The 25267-nt window shown below is 38.6% G+C and overlaps 1 protein-coding gene across 2 annotated transcripts; it reads right to left on the bottom strand.

Moving 5' to 3' along the window:
* Positions 1–243: 243 nt before the first annotated feature.
* Positions 244–23315, bottom strand: cdc42ep4a (CDC42 effector protein (Rho GTPase binding) 4a). 2 transcript variants are annotated; one of them, XM_038302607.1, is made up of 3 exons: positions 23051–23315; positions 8696–8768; positions 244–2984 (listed from the first exon to the last, which is right to left on the bottom strand). In XM_038302607.1, the coding sequence occupies exon 3, from the start codon at positions 2899–2901 to the stop codon at positions 1879–1881; it is 1023 nt and encodes a 340-aa protein (XP_038158535.1). In that variant the 5' UTR covers positions 2902–2984; positions 8696–8768; positions 23051–23315; the 3' UTR covers positions 244–1878. The 2 variants fall into 2 exon arrangements, with proteins under 2 accessions (XP_038158535.1, XP_038158534.1); XM_038302606.1 differs by lacking the exon at positions 8696–8768.
* Positions 23316–25267: the final 1952 nt, after the last annotated feature.

Raw genomic sequence — 25267 nt, 5'->3', positions numbered from 1 at the left:
TAATGGTCTGTTAAAGTCTTTACCTTAATCTAAACAAAAAGTAGAGATTCATAGCTCTCCATTTATTCTGACTGGCAATCCTCCAGGCTCTAATTGTCCAGAGCTGGTACAGACAAGGTATAAGGACATCAAAAAAATGCTGCAAAACACCTTCAAGATTTCTAACACAAATTAAGACAATGTGAAAAGAGTGTCTGCAAGGTATAGTACTTTCACATATAACAAAAAACACAACAGCAATGATACCTTTGTCTATCTTTAATTGAAAAATATAGGTTAATTTGGGTAATACAGGGAAAAAGGTTGATATACAGCACAGACAACAACAGTAAGGCTTATTTAGATAATTAAAACACAGTGGCTCATTTGGACAAAATGAAAAAGACCACATTACATTGTGTAGTGTTTAACTGATAAATATCAGTAATACAAGTTATGTTGAACCTTTTTTCCTGCAAGATATTTGCCATTTAACTGTCATTTATTTTATTTCTTAAATCTTTTCACTGTGAAAGCCTTAATTAAGATCATACAAAACAGGCAGGGATTGACATTAAACAGTCTCCCAAAAGGGAATTTTTTTTTTTTTTTTGGCCATGATTATCATTATTTGGCACATCTGTCAGTTTTAGTTAAGGCAGAGAAATCAATCTGCGCAAGTCAGCCTGAGCCTTTTGGATCTAATGATGCAAGAAGTAGAGTTGAGCTGCAATGACTGTGCAACTTACATAAAACCGGCAATCTTCTCCTTAATGCTCTTGCATCTATTCGCTGGCTGAGGGTTCTTTTTTATCCTTCGTTCAAACTGTGACAGAAAAGGGGAGGGAGGGAGACTTTTTTTAAACAAAAAAACAACTACAGATACTGGTAGTGTATGGTTTTCTTTCACGTTCCAGCACTATTTTGTTTTAACCATGAAGCTGTACTCATCTGTTAATTAATGAGCATTGCTTTGTAACAAGTCAGTAGCACTGCAGTCAGTCGGATGCTAAACAAAAAAAAAAAAAAGGAAGGAAGGAAGGAAGTGGTTTTTATCTACTCTTCAGACAAGTTGAAAAGCCCCACAACGTAGAGGGAATGCAGCAGGTTTGTGTTGATGGAAATCATTTTGAAAGAAAACTCCACATGTTCAATGGAAATAGAGATAAAAAGACAACCAAGAATGTGGCAAACGCTACTCTTCACCCCCCCTGGTTTCCTGTGATAACAAGGTTCTTTGTAGTGAGCCCAAAGCATCACTTTAAAGCTTCCCCCCTGACTGGGTTGTACTCTGCATGGCATCCACTAGACTAACAGAGAAGAATTTCGGTTTAGGCTTTATGGTCCTGCAATAAAGTCGGAGACAGTTGCCTTCAGGCAGCATTGCAGGGACCCTGAGTTACATAACTGAGAATAAGGGTTAAAAGCCTGACAGATCTGTGGCTCTGCCATAATATTTTCTGATGAAAGGGGCTTGATGCTGGGCCTTGCACTCCAGTCACAAACACAGCTCCCTTTATTGGGACAGAACACCCACCAGTGGTCCGCTTGTGACAGAGGCCTTCTGTTCAGCTCAGGCCGCATGATATCCCACAGCCAGGCAGCAAAAGCACAATCAAACAGAAAAAAGAGGGGGGGTGATAGTGAGAAAATGAAAGGCTGGGTTAAGTTTTTTCCCCTTCAATTAGTTTATTTTCGTTAACCAGAAGTCACCGTTTAGTTCTGGAAAGGTAGCTATTTAGAAAGTGTTCCCAATCCATTTCAGTTATGTCAGTGTTCAAAAGGTTAAGGCGCTCTGGTGAATGGAGTTGGGCACATCCTAAAAGGAATAATCACACTTTCTTTACTGAATGTTTCTTGTCCCACCTCCCAAAGGTTGGTCATTTTGAGTCTGTACTCTTATACGTGGATTTCATCGTCTTCATCCTCCAAGAAAGAGGAGAAGTTGCTCTCCTCCTCAGGGGGCGCGCTGAATGTGGCGCTGTCTGTGTCTCCTGTATAATTCCGGTAGTTTGGCTTCTCATCTGTTGCATTGGAACCAGAGCTTGACATAGAACAGCTGTCCAGGTGCTGCAGGTGTTTGGGAAGAATCTCAGGAGTGTAAGGACCTTCATCTTCAGCTCTCAGATCAATAGAGTGGGGCGGATGTTCTGATGCATCTTTTTCTGTCTCCACCTGATGGTTTTCCCCCTCATCCTCTTCCCTCTCTTTCTCTTCCTCTTCTTCACAATGGTTGATCAGCATTGGCGAGCAATGGCCCTCACTGCTTTTGCCCTCCTCATAGCCAAGATCATCTTCCTCCTTTTCCATAACATCCAAGATATCGTTAAGCATAGACGGTCCCAAGTCAACGTGGAAAGACATGACTGACTCAGCGTGCTTCATTCCACCGCCGTAGTGAACGGAACTTTCCGGCAACTCCGTCAATTCACCAAAGCTCTTTTCTTGCAGCTCGAGTAAGTTCGCTGCTGCCGCAGCACCCTGATTGTCCAGCTCTCCATGCTGCTTAAATGGGCTAGAGGACAAGCTCTTTGACACAAGGCTGTCCCCTCTGTTTTCATCATTGAGAAAAGGCAGGGACATGGCATTTTTAACAAAGGTTGGGGACCCTCCAGGAATCATGAGGCGATTATCGTTCTGTTGGTCCACTCTGGTCACAGACTGAGAGCGCTTGCTGCTCCTAAAGGTGCGGGCCAAAAGGCCTGGCCGAGGAGAGCGGGGAAAGGAAGCCGTGTCAGGAGAAGGTTCCCCAGAGCGTGTGCTCAAAAACGACGTATCTCCAAAAGCGTCACCACTGCGACCTACATGCATAGTGTGACGGAAATCTCCAAGGGGTGCGCTGATCATCTCCCTGGTCAAGTCCATACGTGAGCGACGCTTTGTCTGGGAGGAGGTGGAGACTAGTTGCTTTAAGATCGGCATGGTGTCCTGTAGGTAGAAGTAGCTTAGATCATCAAGCTTTTTATGAAACAACGGTGCTCCTTAACTTCCGTCAGGGTTCAAATCTAGAAAAAAAAAAAAGACAAAACAAAATTAAAAAAGAGGAAACAGAGAGAGAGAGAGATTGCTGCTCCAATCAATGGGAGTAGAGGTAGAACCAATACAATATCAGTACTGGATTCTATCCAGATATTTCATTGGATGTTGAGCCTCGGATCTGTTCACCAGTCCATTAAATTTTGAATACTGATGTTTACTGACCCAATGTAGGCTAAAATTAAAAAACTGGATAACAAAGAGTTTCAGTTAATAAATGGTTATAAGAGTTTAGATATATCAAATTACCGGAAGTGTAATTCACCCAATGTAAAAATATAACCCCGCCCTAAGATTGTATTTGAAAAAAAAAATGCAAACAAAGCTATTGGCACCAAGAGACCCTGGGGGATAGGGATAAGTGTTGGGATGAACAATAGAGGTTAGTGGTGGTATGGTCAGGACGAGGTAACTTAGACATGTTGAAGCATGGAGGATGAGCAGAGTGATGCTGGTAAGCCTTCAATTGATCTTTTGAGGTAGAGTAGTTTTCAACCTCTCAAAACTGGAGAGGCCTTTAGGATCCATTTGGCCGGAGCCTCATTGGTTTGAGCTACTTGCTTCAAGGCACTGAGTTAGTAATGCCTGAAGCCGGTGTCAAAGAGTAAGCCAGAATGATTTGCTTTGGAGGTGCGTCTGAGTGACATACGTTTATACCTCAACATGGGGCTTCAATGATAAAAGCTTGTAGAGGTGACAAAAGTGTGAAAAAACAAATAAAATTTGAAGCAACTGGAAATTTCAACTGCAATAGCCACCATTCGGCCCTAAGCAACAAGATGTTTTGAAAACTAATATAAAAAAAAAAAAAAGAACTTACGGAATTGTAACTAAATTTACAGTAGCATTAACAGTGATCCCATAGGTCAAGTTTCTAAATTACACTTTAAACTTAAAAAAATAAGTTGATTTGGGGATACGCTTTAAGTTTATACAGCCTAAGGGATGTTACAGAGATGCAGTCAGGAGACGCAGAGATGCAGTCTGCTCAGAATTATTTTCTTCTGAAATATTGGTCAATGTCAACAATAACAATAACTTGCAATGTACAAAAACAACAAGTAATGTAAGCAAGAATAGGAAAGCTAAGCGTATTTTTAAAAAGCTGTTATATTCTAACGATTATCCATTAAAAAGCATACAAACCTATGGAAATTTTGGAAGTCGGTTTGGAATGTTCGACGCAACAAAGGAATATTTACAAGCTAACAATGAGAGATGGAAAGACTTCAATGTCAATAATGCTAAATGTGCAAATGCGTGTTAGTGATTTCCCTATATTGATAGTACACCAATAGATGGTGTTAGGAACAGCATAATGAGAGACATTACATGGTTTTATTAAACATTTATTAAATGTTTTTCAAATGTTTTTATTTTTTCTGACACTGTGTTTTTATGCTTTTGTACAGTGACCTTGATTGTCCAGAAAGGCGCCTTTTTAAAAAAATTTATTATTATTATTATTATTATTAATCATTTTCATGAATGATGGATTTATCAAATGCTGAATTGTAATGGTACTCTAACACCAAGCCCAGAACCTGTAAAAAAAATCTGCCAGTTTGGTTTGTTTTGGCATGGCTGACGTTTCGCTAGAAAGCTTTCTGGTGAGCAAAAGTAATTTGCAAGGCAGGCAAATTTGCACACTGGGCGAAAGATCCACTACGTCATCAAGTCTGCTGGTTGTTGGTATTAACTCAACATGGCAGAGATCGAATTTACAGAGTGAGACGTAGTGCTGTCCTCAACAAAGCTGCCAGCGGTGAGTCGGAGATCCTACATAGATGCTTTTAGTTCAGAAAGTCCAGGAGCTATGACTGGATTAGGGCCGTCTGAAACTCAGACAAGAACACCAGTGAAATCAGAACATTAACTGCCTATTCGGGTTGGCTCTGGAAGAGAACAATGGGACATCAAAGGAGGACAGCGGAACATAAGAGAAGTCTGCAAGCAGAAAGCTCCAGAGCAGGCGGTTGCTGTTTTCTATTTTGGAGCTAGATCATAACTAGTCTTTCTAGGGCCAAATTAAAACTGCACTTTCAAAAAGGCACTGACACCTCTTAAGTACATTTCCGACTCAATTCTTTGTCAACAATTTATTCTTTATCTTCCATTATGATTAATAAAAATTGTCTCTGCTGTGCTCCTTCATCCTACATCACAACCATAACAAGTCTTTGATTGGTTTTGCAACACAAATATAAACTTGTATATCATTTTCCCTGCCTGATTAAATTTAAGACCTTTTTAAGAGATATTTACTATGCAAAGAAGTGTTATTTAAAGCCTGGTTTAAAGAATAGTCACATCAAGGCAAATTAACTTGGTACAAGCTCAGTGGCATAAGCGCCTTTAGGGGAAAGTAGCTTTCATGAAAAAAGCAGAAACGCATATCCATCATCGTTCTTATATATGGAAACTATTAAATGATAAATGGCATGTACTTATATAGTGCTTTTTCAGATCAGGAAACTTGACCAAAGCGCTTTACACTACATTCAGTTTTTCGACCATTCACGCACACACTCACACACTGATGGTGGCGAGCTACATTGTAGCCACAGCTGCCGTACACTGGCGCCCTCTGACTGCCATCAGTAGACAATGCAGGTGAAGTGTCTTGCCCAAGGACACAATGACACTGATAGCCGGAGCCGGGGCTTAACCGCCAAACCTTTGATTTCAGGGCAAACTCCTACACCCAACGTCACTGTCATCCCTTTATTAAGTTAAAATCTGTTTCCAGGTATATAATAAAATATTTGTAGCATGGAAGGACATTCACATCATGTGGGAACTGTCCATTACCAACATTCACAACGTAATAAAACTGAAAAAGTCAGTAGCCTTTTCTTTCTACTTTATGTGCTTAATTTGGGGTATTTGCTTATTTCAATGTTTACAATAAAGGATTATGTGTTCCGATGCATACTTTGTAGATATCTTTTTAAAAAAAATATACGACTGAAGTTGTGGACCAAAATGCATCAGTGTAGCTGGTAGTGCCTGATTTGTCTTACATGTACTTAAAATGAACAAACAAAATAAAAATACTTTTAAATGAAAGTGCTCAAGAGAAGAACCTGATGTTCTAAGGAAATATTTTAATTTTGAACTGGATCAAATCAAAACCCCAAAGTACTGGACTGATGCATTTCTAAACTGCTGAAAAACAAACTTACATATTCAGCCAGGATCTTCAACAACAAAAAAGCTCCCCCTAACTGCAAGGATTGGAGCTAAAAAAAACAGCCGAATAATCACTAGTAGGGCTCCCCACTCATTGCTTAGAAATGGCCACTAAAAGGTAGTAAAGACATGAGAGAGCACCACAGGATTTTATGTGAAAACAGCATTAGAAGTGAGAGAAAAACACCAACCACAGACCTAAAGGAATCAGAAAAGGATAGCTGAGGGCTACCAGGAATTACACATTTGCAAGATGAACTTTGACTGCACTCCACACACAAGTTTTCATTTCTATTAATATAAGGACTTTACATTGACTTAAATTCATTGTAGTTAATTACTATTTAGGTCTAACCCTTACATTTACCATAACCCTTATTATAAACAGTATACTCCAAATCCAGAACTTAACCTACAGTTAACCTACACCATATATCAAAATGGACTCCAACATAAAAAATGTGTCCAAGTACATTAGGAAAAGCCTTTGGTCCTCAGAAAATTAGTAAATATGCCAAAAAAGGTCCTAAATAGGTAATATAAACAAGTAAACAAACAGCAGGCGCATACACGCTGCCAGAAACACACACCCTCCCACCAAATTAGCTTATAATACGTAAATAAAAGCTAATTATTCACTAAAAATTCAGATGACCAGAGGGATATTTGGTAAAGAAAAAGCAAATATGACCCGAGTGGCACATTAGCAGTTTGAATAGATGGTGTTTGCAACACATGGCAGAGATGAGTTGCTGCAATAAAAATTAGATGTCAACACTAATTAGATTTTATAACTAGGAATATAGCAGTTATTGACTACAGCCTGACTACAGTGCTACAAAGAAATTGAAGAAAATTTGAAATAACAAACGTTTAATATTAAAGATTAATTTTTGATCATGCTCCTTATGAATAACTTTGCATTATGTGCAGATTCCAGTAAAGCATCCAAATGTACAGGCCTTGCAAATGCATTATTACAACTTCAACTTTTCACACTGCATCACGTTGCACCGACAAACATGGATAAGAGTATGGAATGGAAACCATAGATTGTTTTAAATGATGAAAACTGTCTGAAAAGTTTTGCATGTGTCTGTTTTCCACGTCTCTGCTCTCTAAAACTGTATAAATGCAATTGTACCTCGAAGGCATAGAGGTTTTGCAGAAAATATTAGAGAACAAAGAGAATCCCCTAAGACCAATGAATATATCAGACAAGTCAGAGAAGAAGTTTAAACGGATTACTTTATAACCCAATGAATAAACAACATCCCAAGCTTTGAACAGCTCACTGACAACAGTAACACAACTCAGTGTTGGTAATCAAATGCAATCTCAATGAAATGAGGTTTCTGACTGTAATTTGACAAAATGAGAAAAAAAGTAAAAAAAAGTATGGCAATTCTTTTTAGAAGGATATTACGATGTGAAATATGACAGAATATGGTGACTTAAATCAAAAGACATAGCCTACATGTTCTTGTACCAATCCTCTTCTTAAACAAATGTGTAAACCCCTTGAGGTTTGAGCGACAGCTTAAGGAAAGTGCTTATGCATTATTAATGGCCCTGACAGAGGAATCGCCACCACAGGCAGCCAGCCAGACACGCCTACTTCCTCCCCCTTCACCTCTTCAGATGGTGAAACAGAGGACAAGGGCAGGGTTTTTCATTAACTATCCTACAGTGAAAAGTCAAAATAAGGTGGAAGATCAAATGCAAGTATATCCCTTCAAAAAAACTAAAAACTAAATTGCATGTTGATCATGTAAGAGGGAAATCTGAGCTAAAATTTCAGCTTTTAGTGACAGCATTTTTATCCTAAAGCAATCATAATAAAAAAAGTAATTAATCAGTACTCATTCCAGATATTAATAAGATTTCCAAGATTTCCAAGTTTTTTTGGGTAAGTACCATCAAGAAACTAATGTGGCAGCAAACATTTTAGTGCAATGACCTCTTTCTTTTGTCCCCACCCCCTCGCTGCTACCAGCTGAGCCTCTTTTTCTCTTCCTGTTAAGGCAGACACCTGCTTCAGTTCCCATAGAAACAATCTGCTGCAAGCAAGCAAGCGGCAGCATTTCCTGTCAGAGGTTGCAGAGGCTTCAGGCCTCATCCTCAGTAAAGCAAACGCAACATACCTTCTTTTAGAACGGCGTTGTCTCCATCTATGTTTGCCTTCGCGGAATTAATTAAAATGACAAATTAAAAACATTTTTGACTGAGCCTGAATCACGATATGACAAATTTTCCCTAACCTGTGATAACTTCACTGAGAAACACAAACATCATTATTTATATTACAGACATGTTTATTATTAAATCAGCTCATTCTGCTGTTGTTATGGGAAAAATAATGGAGGGGTTATTTTTTCACACCCAGCAACAAAAGCTGTTTTTTCTTTTTAGGTAGTTTCTCTTGGGTGGCATAAAAGGGAAAAAACAAAAAGCTGAGTAAATGAGCGGGTACAAGGGGAAAACTTGCCTCCCACTCTTCCTCCTCAGCCGCAGGCCAAGATCAAGTTGGAACGCTCAATGAAGCCTATTGAAGGAACATCCTGGCAAAAAAAAAAAAGTAAACTCATACCACCAAGGAAGCTGTTTTGCCAGTTAAATCTAAACCCCCTCCGGAGGCTATGCAGCACCACATTGTTAGACCTGTTATAGCTATAATATTTTTGAAGTAAAACGGGCATCTACAGCTAAACACGTGAGCATGGGAAAAAAAAAGAGAAAAAAAGTTAAAACAGTGAGGATGGAGAAGACAGCAGTAAGCGTGGGAACCTCTGGGTAAAAGCCTTGGGAGTTTAACTGGGGGCTTGACTTTATAAACAGACTCATGGTCCAACTGAAGAAGAATGTGTGAGTAAACAAACTCACACACACACACATATGCATATATACATACATAACTACATGTATACACAAACATGTACATAGAATATATACATACACATATATTTAAACATACAATTTATAGCATTAATTGAGATTAATTAATTATTTGAATATAGGAATTTAGGAGAGTGTGGCCTAGTGGTTAGAGCACTGAGCTTGGATTCAAGAGATTCTGAGTTCAAGTCCCACTACCACGGACTGCCACTCTGGGTCCATGAGCAAGTCACTTAACCCAACACCGCTCCCTGGGCGCCGCACAATGGCAGCACACTGCTCCCCAAAGGGATTGGTTAAATACAGAGAGTTAATTTCATTGCTCTGCACTTGTGATAGTGTAATGACAATAAAAAGCTGGAAAAAAATCTTCAACTAATTTAGTAATCGATTAATAGTTAACTGAGAATGACCCTGTAAACATGTCTTTAGGTGACAAGAGTAACCCACTTAAAGCAGTAACAATGCCAAGATTGTAAAAAAACGTGTTAACATTTTGCATTTAAGAGGAAAAAAAAACATTCTCTATCCAGAAACCCTCAGAATCCCTGGTTTAATATTGTAAAAAGTTTTCTTTAAAGAATCTTTGGCTATCTCATTATTAATTGAAAAACTAATTCACAGATCAATCTATTTACAAAATAATAGCTAGTTGCATACTTTATATATATATATATATATATATATATATATATATATATATATATCCCCATTTGCATTTGTATAAGTTCTATTTTCAAAACACTTGCTATATAAAATTTGTTATCAAACCAAGATTCACTGTTCTTAGCAGCCTTCTTTAAGTACACAGCGCTGAATTTTGCTTTAATTCCCTTTCAATAGACCTACAATTTATCTTTGTATATAATAGTATTTTTTTTTTTTAAAGCAAAATTAGATATGTGAAACGTAACCACATCGTGAAAAAAATCTAATTGCATGAAAACATCTTAGCGAAGCAGACTTAAATATCATTTTTTGCAAATAGATGTGAATTGAAGCGACACAGACACCTTTTTGGAGTCATTCCTAGTGTTCTCATGTTTAGCACGGTCTCTGTTTATGCTTGCGCTGCTGCTTTCTCACTCAGCATCTGAGAAGTACCACATCCACATCAAGGCAGTTTAGTCAACCTCGTAATCTGTTGTAATTATTCAGAGGCTCGATTCTGTTTTTTGTTTCTGAGAAGCGTCACTGTCAGAAATGGAAAGACACAGATTGGCCAGTCTCCTCAACACACACGTATGCATGCATGTATGTATGTATATAAAATAATAACCCCACACAATTTTGTAAGGCAGCTCTGTAGACCCAAAAATCACTGAGCCCCTACTATTCCTTGCAGCTGCTATAAAAATTTTAATTGCTGACAATCACTACATTCTTGGCTATGCATCTTAAAGGCAAATGTCAATGCTGATGATAAATACGTCCCATACTTAACAAACTTTTAAGGACTGCAGGAACCTCAAGGTTATACACCAAATAATCTCGTACCAGCTCATGCTTAACCTGGCATAGACACAACTGTCATTGTAAATGCAGCTAATGGATATGTATTCCTTTACCCCAGATGAATAACTTCATTATCCTCATTTCCCCTGAACTGTAACCTGCATTAAAAAAATATTACAGACTATATATAAAAAAAAAAGTACTGCAGGAACTAACAAGTAAAATAACTAATAAAAATTTTTATTTTTTTTAGTGGACTGGGAGTTTACAGGCATGGCAATATTACTACCCCCCTAATTGAAAATGATTTTACCACTATGGCATTTTTTTAAAAGACATCACAACTTATAACTTCTAATCAATACTCTCAGACAGACTGCTCAATACTAATACACATGATATCACTCCCAGATGAACGCTTTAACTCTTAAAAATGACTTATTGTCCATTTCCAGAATGAAATACTGATGCCTTGCCTGTGCACTTTAATTTATCCTGTGTATATTTTTCTGCTGGGGGCAAGAGAAATGCCACATTAGTACATCATCTAAAAATCACTGACCTGAATGCAAAATAGCATGATCTCAAGCTCAAATGACATTCGGGGGGGTTGGCCTGTATGAAGATTGCTGATAATCTCTGAGCCTCCATGCCTGCATGAATCTTGTTTTTTAGTGATTGTGAATGTAGAAAACTGTTCAGCGCTACAGCAATGTTTAGAAAAATGCTAGCAAAAACACGAACCAGTAATTAAGCAGACAAATGGCTTCTGTAGATGGCATCTTCCTGCAACTCATTTAGCAACCCTGAATCTCTCATTTATGAAGGAGCGGCCATAGGACAACCAATGGAAATCCCATTATCTCTCAATCACACTAAATGGGAACAACAGACATTAAGCAAATGATACCCTTGAGATGAATACAGTGGCGCAATGGTGGTCTATTGAGAGTTGACAAATCAAGCCCTCCCTCTCCAATGAAAGACAAGTTTAAATTTAGTGATTACACATCATTTTAGGAATGAAAGAAAAGCATCTCATCTCTGAGCAATTTCTTTTCTCCCACCATATCAGCTCATGTCTGTTCATGGAGCTCAGATGACAAGACAATCCTCAAGCCCTAATGAACTCTTAATTTATCTGGGACATATACCTCTTGATAGTAAAATATCCAGCAGCAGGCAGCAAACTATGATATCTTATAAGCTAATTAGCTATGAAAAAATTAAAAGTTGAAATCAAGAAATACTGTAGCTGCAGAAAACTTTTCTTAGACAAAAAAAGGGGGGAAAAAAACTGTCCAGGACCCTAAAAAGGCTTTGAGCCATCTTCGACTTTGAACTGGATGACAGTGGCACAGAGACAGACTACCAACTGAACAGTTTGTGAGCTCATTAATACTGCTGAGAAACAGATAGACCTGCAAGGTTTTAGGCACCCCTTTTGTCCGCTTTTTAATCAATGATCTTAGGTCCAAGGATTGTTCGCAAGACTGTGAGCAAACCCAGCTACAAACTGAAAACCCACAAAAGCAAATATAGCCAAATCGTGCAAGCCGCACAGACAAAACACCTGCTCTCGACCAAGTCAGTGCCTCACAAACCCCCCCCCCCCCCCCCCCCCGAAAAGCATTTCCCTCCGTCTACGGTAAGAGGAAATACCAGTTCTCCTAACTGAGACAAAAAAAAATAATAATATGACTTTTAAAATCAAATGTGTGTATTTTCTTTCTCTGCTCATATACACCTAGCAAGCTGAAGTAAGGTGGTGTTTTATGCTAATGTGTGCCAGACTCTCGGTAATAACAGCTTTCTGCCAGGAATAGTGATATACATGTAACTACATTGACATTCATGTTGGAGATTTCCAAATCTGGTTCCATCCTAAGGTTAGTGAGGAGAATATTTGATGTCAGCACTAGGGCTGGAAGGAGATTTTGCTGCATGTGATGTCCTCACATTAAATGTCACAATGTAGACTCTTACAACAAAACAGGCTGATATTGGAAGGCAACAAGACTTTTGCTCAGTTTTTTTAAAGACTTTTCGTTACCTATCCAGCAGTCTTTGGTCAATTTTGTTTGCTCTGACCATAGTGAGGTTTCGAAATGTCTTCAAAAAAACTGACCTAAAGTCCGGTTGCCAGCCAATTTTAGCCTGCTTTGTGGTTGCCATGACCTGGATGACTGAGAACTTACACAGGCAATATAAACCCTTATTTTGAGGCATGAAAGGGAAGTTGTTTTTGGGTTACCCATTATTTGACTTGTCTGACACTGACTATAATCCTACAAAGGTTACAGGGATTTTTAAATTACACTCCCAATTAGGGCTGCAACAACGAATCGATAAAAATCGATAAAAATCGACTTTTAAAAGCGTTGGCAACGAATTTAATCATCGATTAGTTGTGTCGCGCGATTAATGCGTCATCCGCCGCCGCCGTCATCCGGGGGAAGAAAAAAAAATATGACGGAGCGAGTCAGCGCCGCAGTTGCAGTGTTGCCAACTCAGCGACTTTTCAGACCCCTCCAGTGACTATTTTTCAAAAAAGCGACTGGCGACAAATCTGGCGACTTTTTACGGTGTCACTGGCGGCTTTTGCCTGCCGTGGGGCGCCTCCCCCATCCCAACCCCTTTCTCCCTCTCCCACAGGAATCCCTCTCAGCGCGGCAGTCAGAGTCAGAGCCGCAGGATTTTAGTGAGGAGTTTACCCTCAGCGTCCAGACTGCAAATGAAGCGCGCATGCCCCGGGATTGACGGCGCAAATTGATCACAATAATTAAAATAGCCTGCGCTTTGTAAAGTGAAAAAAGTCGTAACATGCAACTTTTGTAAAAACAAATGAACATGGCACGGAAGCACCACTGTTATGACGCAGCACCTGAAAAGAAAACACGTTGGAGCCTTCAATGGCAGTGAAGAGAGCTGATCAGCAGGATGAGTAACCATGTTTGTTTGGTTTTAAAGTGGGGAAACGTAACGTTAGTTTCTCAGTTCGCTCATCTGATGCTTTCCTTACCTTGTTAGTAGGTTACAGACAGTGATAAGGTTGGCTACTTATTTTACTTTTAATTTCATTTAAATTTGGTTAAGCAGCGTTTATATTTTCTTTATAAATAAATTAACTTGCAAATTATGAGGGCAAGGCTTTTAAAGTTTAAATCTTCTGGCAAAGATAAAGAAAAGAAGATCCTGCAATTTATGGAAGTAAAGCAGAACAAAATCCAGCAAGATCAGTAATATGTCAATTAATTATCTGCCACATTCCCATGTAAATATCTGTCTTTGGAGGATGTGTTTTTTTTACCACCCCTAGTTCTCTCATTTTTATTCCAAATACAATTTATAATTAGAATCACAGGGCTATTTTTATCTCTATGGTTCAGTATTTTCTCAAGTAGCAACTTTAACTGCTATACTTTCCTGTCTTAAAAGGCAGAACTCTTCTAGTCTAAAAAAAACTCATTTGTTGAAATGGGGGGACCTATTGTTTGAACCCCTTAGGGGTTTTAAAAAACAAAAATGCCTGTCTCTTTTTGCGCTTTATGAAACAAAGTAGCCTATATTTTGTGGATGTACAGCTACATTTCTCATGTAAGTTTGCGTAGTTTTTACACAAACATTTATTTTTCATATTGCACCAGTACAGTTAATGAGCAACCTGTACTTGTGTGCTTGTTTGTTCTGTCTAAAATGTTTATTTTGGAATAAAGAAGTTAATATAAAATTTTTTTTTTGTCCGATTCATCGATTAATCGAAAAAATAATCGGCCGATTCATCGATTTTTAAAATAATCGTTAGTTGCAGCCCTACTCCCAATGCTGTGGTATTCTGACTGAAGATTTCCATCAAAGGGAAAATCTCTGCGTATTCTTACATCGGTTTCCTGCAGAGAAACTGCAGAATGTGGTTAAGAAAAAGGATCTTTAGAATTCCAATGTCATAAGCTGTGAATAGATTAATTGATATCCAAAAATGGAAACACATATATTTAAAGTGCATATCCCTGCAGTCAGACACTGTTGTGGCAGAATAAATTTTTTCTTTTAGTAGTAACGGTGTTGTCTTGCAATCTAAGTGTATCATGACAACCCCAGCAAGCAGCTCTGACTGGATAAACTGTTTCTCTGTAGCAAACAGGCCTAAAGCTAGCCAGTTAGACGTGTATCAACTGACCTCTGAGACCTGAGAGGAGATGACTTGTCTCTGTTCGGTTTGCAGCCAACAAAGCCTTGAGACATGACACTCCATCTCTCTCTCTGCCTCCTCCTTCCATCTCCCTCTCCGTCATCCTCGGCCACGATGAAACTGACAACTTCTTCCACTACAGACATGAAAATCTGACAACGGATGAGGATTTTCTATTCCTGCTTGTCGCACTAAACAACAAAATGCACTCTGCATGTTAAACCAGACTGATGGGCATCACCTTTATGGCCCTACAATGGCTTTGTACTCACAAACAAAGCTTTACATTCCAGCTCTGCTATTATCTCTGATCAGAATTTGGTGTCAGGGTCAGGCTACTGAAATTACAGCCATTATTGTTGAACATTTGCGTCATCTGTTAAAATGGCATGTTCTCTGAAAATGAGTAGCAGTTGGAGTCAGTAGAAATTATTGGCAGCACTCTATAGTGTTGATTGCCTCAATATAGTGAGAGGGATTAAAAAGTTCACACTGGCAGCATCAATAAAAGAGCATGCCAGAAACAACCAATTAAAGTTATCTGGACTGTTTTAAATAATAAAGAACAGCAAAACCCCTCCAGATCTGGAAGGTCAAAAACCACAATGAGGTCATCGATCTACTTTTCTGGAAAAACACAGCCAGGCGATCAAACAAGCAACTGACGATGCCCACAGAATGATAAAAGTATTGCCAATTAACATTGGGGCATAGACAATGTCAAAGCAGGAAAAGCACAATAACAGCCTCCCATAAGGTTTGCAAAAATATAAATGTTCACTTTGAAAAGTAAAAAATGTTAGCGTGCAATCTCCACAGGAAGGGCTGGGAGAAAACGAAGCTACAAACCCCTCCATCTCTCCGGAAATCAGCCTGCCCTTCCTGACCGTGCCCAGTGTAAACAAGAATTTGCTCCATCATTGTACACTACAGTAGGGCTGACCAAACAAACAGCCCATATCTCCGTCAACACTCACTTTTTAATAAGCTGCAAGGATGAGAGACTAATGCGCAGTAATCAACAGGGTACAGAGCCTCCTTAGTTCAATTTCATATAATCTTTTTTTTTTTCTTTGAAGAGAAACATATCCGGATCCTCTTTGTTAGCAGAGTACCTCCAGCTGATGAAAGATTTAATTTGTGGGCTCTATAAAATGCTGCTGAGAAAAAGTGAGGTTCTAAGAAGCCTAAGCTCCATGATACAAATGATGCAGAGGGAAAACCCATGAGACTTCAAAAGCTTTTAATGTGAGTGTAATGAAAAAAAAATACAAATTCAGAAAAGACACCACAGACAGATGAAAATGCATCCACAAAAGCAGCTATACTGGGCAAAAAAAAAAAAGGATAAAAACATTTAAAAAATGATCCAAGAAGACCAATTAGGATGAAATGAAATTAAATTTGATTCCTGTGTGACTTTTATTCTACGTCTGGAAAATATTATCTTTAACCGCCATAATGATGGAGATCTTCTTACAAAAACACGACACCACTGCTTCAAACCATCCAACAGTTTCTGAAATAGTCATTTTGCAGCTAGAAAGAAAAATACTTGCTTGCTTTCCACTATGTTTTCATTTTGTCTACCTGTTGTATTTTAGTGTTCACAGCAGCAATTTCTCTTATAAGTTGGAATTTTTCAAACTATTTGAATCACACCAAGGCACCATTTGGTGTCTCAGAATTGGTGTCTCTTAGTGTTTTCAGTCTCTAAGGCTACTATTTTTTATTCTATTTTTTTCCCAAGATGAAAGTCACTAGGGAAGACTGCAGGGTTATAAACATTATTATTATTTGTAACTCTAAATAAAGCCACATTCAAACTTTAACATGGTTGTTTACTAGATAGAATATACTAGTAAATAACTAGATATACACTATATTGCCAAAAGTATTTGCTCACCCATCCAAATTATTGGAATCAGGTGTTCCAATCACTTCCATGGCCACAGGTGTATAAATTCAAGCACCTAGGCATGCAGACTGTTTTTACAAACATTTGTGAAAGAATGGGTCGCTCTCAGGAGCTCAGTGAATTCCAGCGTGGAACTGTGATAGGATGCCACCTGTGCAACAAATCCAGTCGTGAAATTTCCTCGCTCCTAAATATTCCACAGTCAACTGTCAGCTGTATTATAAGAAAATGGAAGTGTTTGGGAACGACAGCAACTCAGCCACGAAGTGGTAGGCCACGTAAACTGACGGAGCGGGGTCAGCGGATGCTGACGCGCATAGTGCGAAGAGGTCGCCAACTTTCTGCAGAGTCAATCACTACAGACCTCCAAACTTCATGTAGCTCAAGAACAGTGCGCAGAGAGCTTCATGGAATGGGTTTCCATGGGCGAGCAGCTGCATCCAAGCCATACATCACCAAGTGCAATGCAAAGCGTCGGATGCGGTGGTGTAAAGCACGCCGCCACTGGACTCTAGAGCAGTGGAGACGCGTTCTCTGGAGTGACGAATCGCGCTTCTCCATCTGGCAATCTGATGGACGGGTCTGGGTTTGGCGGTTGCCAGGAGAACGGTACTTGTCTGACTGCATTGTGCCAAGTGTAAAGTTTGGTGGAGGGGGGATTATGGTGTGGGGTTGTTTTTCAGGAGCTGGGCTTGGCCCCTTAGTTCCAGTGAAAGGAACTCTGAATGCTTCAGCATACCAAGACATTTTGGACAATTCCATGCTCCCAACTTTGTGGGAACAGTTTGGAGCTGGCCCCTTCCTCTTCCAACATGACTGTGCACCAGTGCACAAAGCAAGGTCCATAAAGACATGGATGACAGAGTCTGGTGTGGATGAACTTGACTGGCCTGCACAGAGTCCTGACCTCAACCCGATAGAACACCTTTGGGATGAATTAGAGCGGAGACTGAGAGCCAGGCCTTCTCGTCCAACATCAGTGTGCGACCTCACAAATGCGCTTCTGGAAGAATGGTCAAAAATTCCCATAAACACACTCCTAAACCTTGTGGACAGCCTTCCCAGAAGAGTTGAAGCTGTTCTAGCTGCAAAGGGTGGACCGACGTCATATTGAACCCTATGGATTAGGAACGGGATGTCACTTAAGCTCATATGTGAGTCAAGGCAGGTGAGCAAATACTTTTGGCAATATAGTGTATGTACGGGATCTAAAAGTTTGTTTTTTTGTTTTTTAAGTAAAAGGTTTTAACAAATTAATATTTCCCCGGCATTAATTCCCAGAATACCAGGTCAGTAAAATAGTATAGGTAAACATCAATTTTTACAGCAATAACATGCTTCTATTTGGTGATTACTTATGCAGCAGACAATTGTTTACAAAGGAAACTTGTGTAAGAGGCAGCGCTCCACTGTTATCTGTTCTCTATGAAAGGTACTGAGAATAAAGAATTTCTGGTTAAATTACCACCTAAAAGAAAAGTAGAGCAGTGAAAACAATAACAGAAATCATCAATAACACATAGTTTACTTGAACCACCAACATTTTTTTGTTTTTTTTGTGTATTAGTTTACCAAACTAGAAATGCAGAGCTATTCTATTCTCAGCATCTCTTGAAAACAGGGATATCTTTAAATTTCCATAAAACAGTGCATGAACAAACACTTGTTACACTTGTTAGAGTGTGTCTAAAATCAAAGTCACATGCAGATGGTGCAACTGAACAAATTTCTAGACTGAATGAATTTGAAGTGGCGTCTCATGTTGAAAAAACTAGTGATGTCTCGATCTGTTAATATCGGATATCAGTCCAATATCAGAAAAAAAAAAACTATCAGATTTTAATGGGCGATACTTTCAAGTTTCTGTAACTCATTGGTTAATGTTACATGGATCATTTGTTTTCATACCTTTTAGTTACTTTTAGTGGCAATACTTGATTAAGCCTTTTCTAACACTGAAGTATAAAATTAATAAGAAAAGTCAATATGATTTGTAATAATATCAGGTCAATATCGATACAGGCTAATTCAAAAAGTGCAATATCGGTATTGTATCGGAAATGAAAAAGTTGTATAGGGACAACCCTGGAAAGTACAGCCTAAAACAACTTTTGTGAGAGGCACTGCTAAAGTTATCTTGGCATTGCCAAATTGGAATAGTGACCACTTAACTACAACGCTGTTAACTTGGGAATGTTGCAGTTGTCAACTTTAAAGGTTACTGGAACACAAACAATACATTTTTCAAATCTCAAAAAGGTTTCTGAACACCAAATAAACATGCCTTTTTTAATCCAGTAAGCTTACCAAATATTTCTATATATTCCAATTCAACCAAAAACATTTTTTTATATATCAAAACCAAAATTTTTTTAGCTTTAAGGTATGGTGGAGGATGTTCTTTTTCCAGTTGGATCATCAAAATAAGTGGTCCTCCTAACTGTCAATCATTCTACTTGTATGTTAACGTAGGGCCATCCTATGTGCTCGCCCCCATTTTCACTTACCAGTGGTGAGTCTGACATAATGGAAATTTTTTTTTGGTAAGCTTGTATGAGCGATGCAAACTGCAACTTTTAAACAGAGCGTGCACGAGGAGAAATGGATTCATGCATACTCTCGCACGCGTGTATAATAATCTCTCTCGGGAGTGGGTGCAGGATTGTGAATGTGCATAATTTATTTTATAGTGGAGAGGGCGGGTCTTTCCAAAGATGTGTGAAAATATTCCACTATACCTTTAAGCATTTTAATAAGTCCCTATCATGCTATCAGTTAAACATATGATGAATAGTTGTTCAGGTATTTTTTTCTGTAAAATAAACCAAATTATTATTGAATCAAACGCTGAATGTAAGAGTAAATTACACCCTGTGTCAACATTATGAATTTGGTAAGTTGGACTCCCCTTGATGTCAAAACAGGAAATAGGTTTTATGACTAAATTGTTAAAACTCTTGAAAAATAGAGAGCGGGGGAAACGGAATCACTCAATGTTGCCACATTATTGAGAAATAACATGTCTTCTTAATACAGTGCAGATCTGTTAGAAAGCTAAAATAATCAAGTTAAAGAGTTTGTCAAGTAAATCAGTAAAGGACAAAGGCCTTTTTGCATTTGTCTATCCATTCAGTAATCTGAAGTCCAAGCAGAAAGCACATCAAGTTAACAAGGAAATGGGACAGCATCAGAGAAGAAACATTTCCTGTAGCCAACAAACTCAAGCACAAAGGGTCATGCTGGATCAACCAAGACAAATAATGCAGTCAAACAAAAGATGCAGGAAAAAAATCACAGAGGATATTTGATAGCATTATTGTCAAAAGTTGAGGAATGTCTTGGATCAATAAACAAACTAACTCCATGTCTGAAAGATCTGTAAATGCTTTTTTTTTTAGAGAATTGGTAAAAACTAAGTCTATGAAGGACTTTAAGAATGGCTATAAGCAAAGGTAGTCAGTATAATGATCCCCGCAGGAAATTAATCACTATCCACAAATCCAAGATTAAAAAAAAAAAAAAAAAAAGAAAAACAACAGTTTACATTGGTATTTCCTGGAATGCGAAGGGGCTGCTGAACAGGACACACATTAATTAAAATGAGTGCACAAGCTGCACACAAGTTCAGCCATCAGTGCAAGGCTATTTTCTGAAAATGACTGCAAACAATAAGGCTGCACCCAGCAGCATTTCTGATATACCAACTATGTGCTGATTAAAACGGTAAACAGAACAAATTTGCTCATGTTTGTAAACACAATTACAGTTAGTTTGTTTTTTGTTTTGTTTTTTTCCAGAGAAATGAGACAACAGAAGGCTGTCTGAGTTGTGTTGCCTGAGCCAAAAGACCTGAGTAGTTGGCGCCATGTCCAATTTTACCAGAAGTATAATGGCCGCTACATTCTGGCACCAGGCTTCCTGTTTGCAATTGGATGCTGTGTAAATTATGAAACACAGAGAGCTGAAACTAAGAAAGCTGGATATAAAAAGGTTTCATTTGTTTCTAAAGGCATTCTAAGGACACTTCTGAGAAGAGCAAACAGCCAGACTAAGCCACATAAATCTCAGGGATAATGTGGGCTTGTTTGCCTAGATCCATTAAAGTGACCCACTCGATGTGACATCTCAGCAGGCCTCGGCCTGTTCTGGTTGAAGCAGGTCGAATGTCACATTTAGAGCAGTAAAAACAAAGATGAACCACCCAATTTGTCACATAAACAGAGACGACCGTTAACCTCATGTCCTCGAACAAGTGAGGTCTTGTTGAGATGGCAATGAATAAGTAACAACCTAAAAACTTGAGCCTGGTCTTTTTACACCATTCAATGAGCTTATAATTTGTCACAGTAGGCAAGAGCCAGTTACTTGCAATGTAATTTTCCCCAGTGGTTAAAGGAATAGTACACCCAAAACATGATTAGCCTTCATTTTCTACTCACCTCCATGCTGAACAACACTCTGGAGTACTTTTTTGATATCTCAAATGCATCTGGAGATCTGGGAGGCTTCTTGCTGTCTGCTGACATTCAAATAATGGAGGTCCATGGCGCCCGAGACAGAAAGGTCCATAAAAGTCCACAAAAACGTGTCAATATTCCTCCATACTGCTCGTCCAATGTAATCCAAGTGTCCTGAGTGGGTAGCATCCAGAATTTACTCGAAACGAAGTCATTTAGAATGTTTTTAGAGCATAAACAGTAGTGTATAGGATTTCCTAATAGCACCCCCATGCGCGCTCACGATTCTACGGAAGCCGGCAGACCAAACCGGAAGAAAGTGCGCATTCAGCGTCTGGTCTGCCGATAATGCAAGCGTAGAAGAAGAAATGTGCTGTTTACCTGTGCAAAGAAAGAAACAACGAAAGAAAAATGTCTGAGGACTTCAGTGTTGAGGAAGAGCATGAGTTCTTTGCCGAGCTGAATGCGCTGGTTTGGTCTGCCGGCTTCCGTAGAATCGTGAGCGCGCATGGGGGCGCTATTAGGAAATCCTATACACTACTGTTTATGCTCTAAAAACATTCTAAATGACTTCGTTTCGAGTAAATTCTGGATGCTACCCACTCAGGACACTTGGATTACATTGGACGAGCAGTATGGAGGAATATTGACACGTTTTTGTGGACTTTTATGGACCTTTCTGTCTCGGGCGCCATGGACCTCCATTATTTGAATGTCAGCAGACAGCAAGAAGCCTCCCAGATCTCCAGATGCATTTGAGATATCAAAAAAGTACTCCAGAGTGTTGTTCAGCATGGAGGTGAGTAGAAAATGAAGGCTAATCATGTTTTGGGTGTACTATTCCTTTAACAGGAAAACATAAAACATTGGTCAGCGGGCTGAAGAAATGCCCCCACATAGGTGTTTGGAAATATTACCAGACTTATTTGGCCCATATTAAACAACATGACACCACAGCCAAAGTAGGGTAAGAAATGTTCCGCTTACAGGTACAAAATGTAAGAAAGATCAAATTGCAGTGTGTGGGTGACTAACCCAAAGTCTAATGGTTGCAATTGGAATCAAAACAGCATGATAAGTGGTTTCTATTACGTCTGAAGCAACTTTAAGCAGGTGTGAGTACCTCATCAAAGCATAAACCCAGAATGGTTAAAAAATAAACATCCAAAATTAAGCAAACATTATAGGTGAATTAAAGCTGATAAAACAAATAAACTTTATGGATAGTGTTATAACAAAGCTATTTTGGAAGAATTTTATTTTTGCAGGAGTCATTTATACTTTCCTGTTTAAAACTTGTTTGTTTTTTAGTGCAAATAATGTACAGCTGTGATACTTTTACTGAAGTTGATTATGCATTAAGAATCATTAAGTAACATTGATCTGGGAAGATAGAAATAAACTGTACAAACTGAAAAGATCAAGAGGAAGCAGAATATGATTTTTCTCTTAATAAAAAAAATGCTGCTCCATCACTGAATGCAAAGCTGTTGTTCCTCCACTTCCTAAAGTTTACCCTTGTGTTTCAGAGCACAGCCATTTCACAGGAAGTCGGTTTATAAAGAAACATTTTTAAAGTAATAAACAGAAGGTAAATCAAATAACAAAAAGCATGATTTTTTTTAAACTTTATTTTAAACATGTTTGATTACAGCCAGATCTGCTCCCTCCTCTAAGATCCATAAAACTAAACTAAACCTATGTCTCAGAGCATTGAAAAAGTAAGCACTGACTGGTTAAAGGCCTGATCATGTTACAATAAAGCGCTGCTGATTCTGGGTGGGTCACAGGCAGAACAATAACAGCTGACCATCAGCAGCTAATCAGTAGGAAGGACCAGGGTCAGATTTATCTGCACACATTTAAAAAATATATTTCACCTTATGAGGATTTAGGTGAAATTGCAACAAAAGCATGCAGGCTTACCGAGCATCCCATTCATAAAACAGCTGGTCTTTCACTCCTAGGCCCACCCTGCATGTGTGGGGGGGGGGACGCTCCTCTCATTGAAACGTGAGGCGCTCAGATGTGCGCTTTGTACTCCAAGCATAGGACGCTCGTTTCGGTTTAAATGATACAACAGAGATTGTAGAGTGGCCGTCCCCGCATCCTCACAAACGATGCATCTGCTCTGAGGCTCAGGAAGTCACTACAATACCTCCTGCTGTAGCGTGCGTGAATGAACACGCCCTCTTTTTTCTGCGTCCCCTTAAAGACGCAGAGCGCCCCTCTGCTGGCTGGAATCAGCTGGAGGCGCGCGCTCTGTCAGCTAGAACCTACAGTCTATCGTTCAGAGGCGTAGCCAGAACGTTTTTATAAGGGTGGCCAGGCACTAACCAATGTATACTGAGCGGTGGCCAAAAGTTGATAGGCACGAGAACCTCAGGGTCAATCTACACTTTTCCAACAGCAACAACCACAATGTCCGTATTTCTAAAAAAACACTAACTATAGTTCCCTACAGCCTTTGCTAACAAATAGATGCATATATTTAAACATCTGTCTAGATAAAAGATATATTGGATAAAGTTCTTTCAGGTTTGAGTTCTGGAGCGAACATCTTGTCCATCGTCATTACTCACACTGCAAAAAAAGGAAATCTAAATAAGTCATTTTTGCTCAAATTAAGTGCATTTTTTCTTGAATTGAGGAGGTAAGTGCGACATTTAGCCAATGGAACAAGACAATTTACATTTAAAATAAGAAAAAAACAATCGCTTTGTCTTATTTCAAGTGTATATTATCTAATTATCTTATTTTAGGAGTAAAAATACCAATTCCATTGGCAGATCATCTTATTTACCTGCTCAAATTAAGGGTAAATACACTTAATTTAAGACATTTTTTACTTATTTCTAGATGTTTTTTGCAGTGTACCTACTTTTATCAATGTCATTCTCCATTAAATTTATATTTACAAGTACTAATATCTACATAAATTAACCATTCTATAGGTTTTTATTAAAAAAGTTATTTACAGTATCTATGATTTCACTGAAGAATAAGAAAATTTTCTCTTTACGCCATATAATACAAAATCTAGTTCTGAAAGAACATGAATTCTGTAATAATCATCTCTAATGTTGGTATATTGATGTGCATAATTAACCAGAGTGTTTTTGTTGTCAAGTAACTGTTAATATATATAAAATTAAAATGTGGTAGGGGTGACCACAAAGGTGGCCAATGATTGGGTAAGGGTGGCCATGGCCACCCCTGGCTCCCCATCTAGCTCTGCCCCTGATATCAATCGGTCTACGCCAGGTGACGTCAATGTTTACCTCGGGCGCGGTGCATCGTGGGAAAACCATCATATTAGGTGGAAAGTCGAGATAACCCACACGTGGCTGTTCTTTCGGCACAATTATTTACCAGAAATGACACGATCGTGTTGTGTGAGAGGCTGCCAGTGGTAATTTCGCATTCTGCTTACTTTTTTCCATATAGTCAGAGAAACAAACTCAATCCTTTAGTCCTTCGTTTAGCTATGCTGCGGTTGTTTACACTACGCCTTTTCCACCAAAAATGGCATCTTAGCAACAAATGTCACGTGACTGGCGGAGACCGATGTAAAGAAGGGGACATGTCTGTAAAAAGAAAAAAACTGCTGCTTCATCTGCAACCGACTGTATTTTGCAACATCTTGTATCCATAAAAATAGTTACATTTAGGTTTTAAATTTTTATGTTTTTTTCCCCTTTTTTCCACGAAGTTCTGTTTTGTTTAAAGTAATTTTTGTTTTCTATAAAAATACAAAGTGCTCTGAATGTGCATTGAGTTGCAGCAAAAGCCTTATAATATTTCAGCTATGATACAATATAACATTTAGAAATTCAAGCGATGTTTACATTTTAATATATATCTGCTAGTTTTGGTCAGGCATCCCATTAAATGCTCATCTTTTTAGATTTAGTACTTTTTCACAATTATTTGATAGACTTTTAAAACTTAAGGAAAGAACGGAGCCGCAAGAAGTCAAAATTATGCAACAACAAAGACTTTTATCCTGTTTGATTAAAAGTTAATTTTGGGATCTTCCCACTGTTCAAATGATACTCTACAACAATGGATTTGTTAAAAAAAATGAAATTAGCCAAAGAATGGTGACATACGTGGATGAAGGATACAGCTGGTTTTACTGTG

The sequence above is a fragment of the Cyprinodon tularosa genome, unplaced genomic scaffold (assembly GCF_016077235.1).
Source record: "Cyprinodon tularosa strain WSP-4 unplaced genomic scaffold, ASM1607723v1 ctg495, whole genome shotgun sequence".
Lineage (NCBI taxonomy): Eukaryota > Metazoa > Chordata > Actinopteri > Cyprinodontiformes > Cyprinodontidae > Cyprinodon > Cyprinodon tularosa.
Note: the sequence above shows the minus strand (reverse complement) of the source record. Positions and strands in the feature narration are given on the sequence as shown.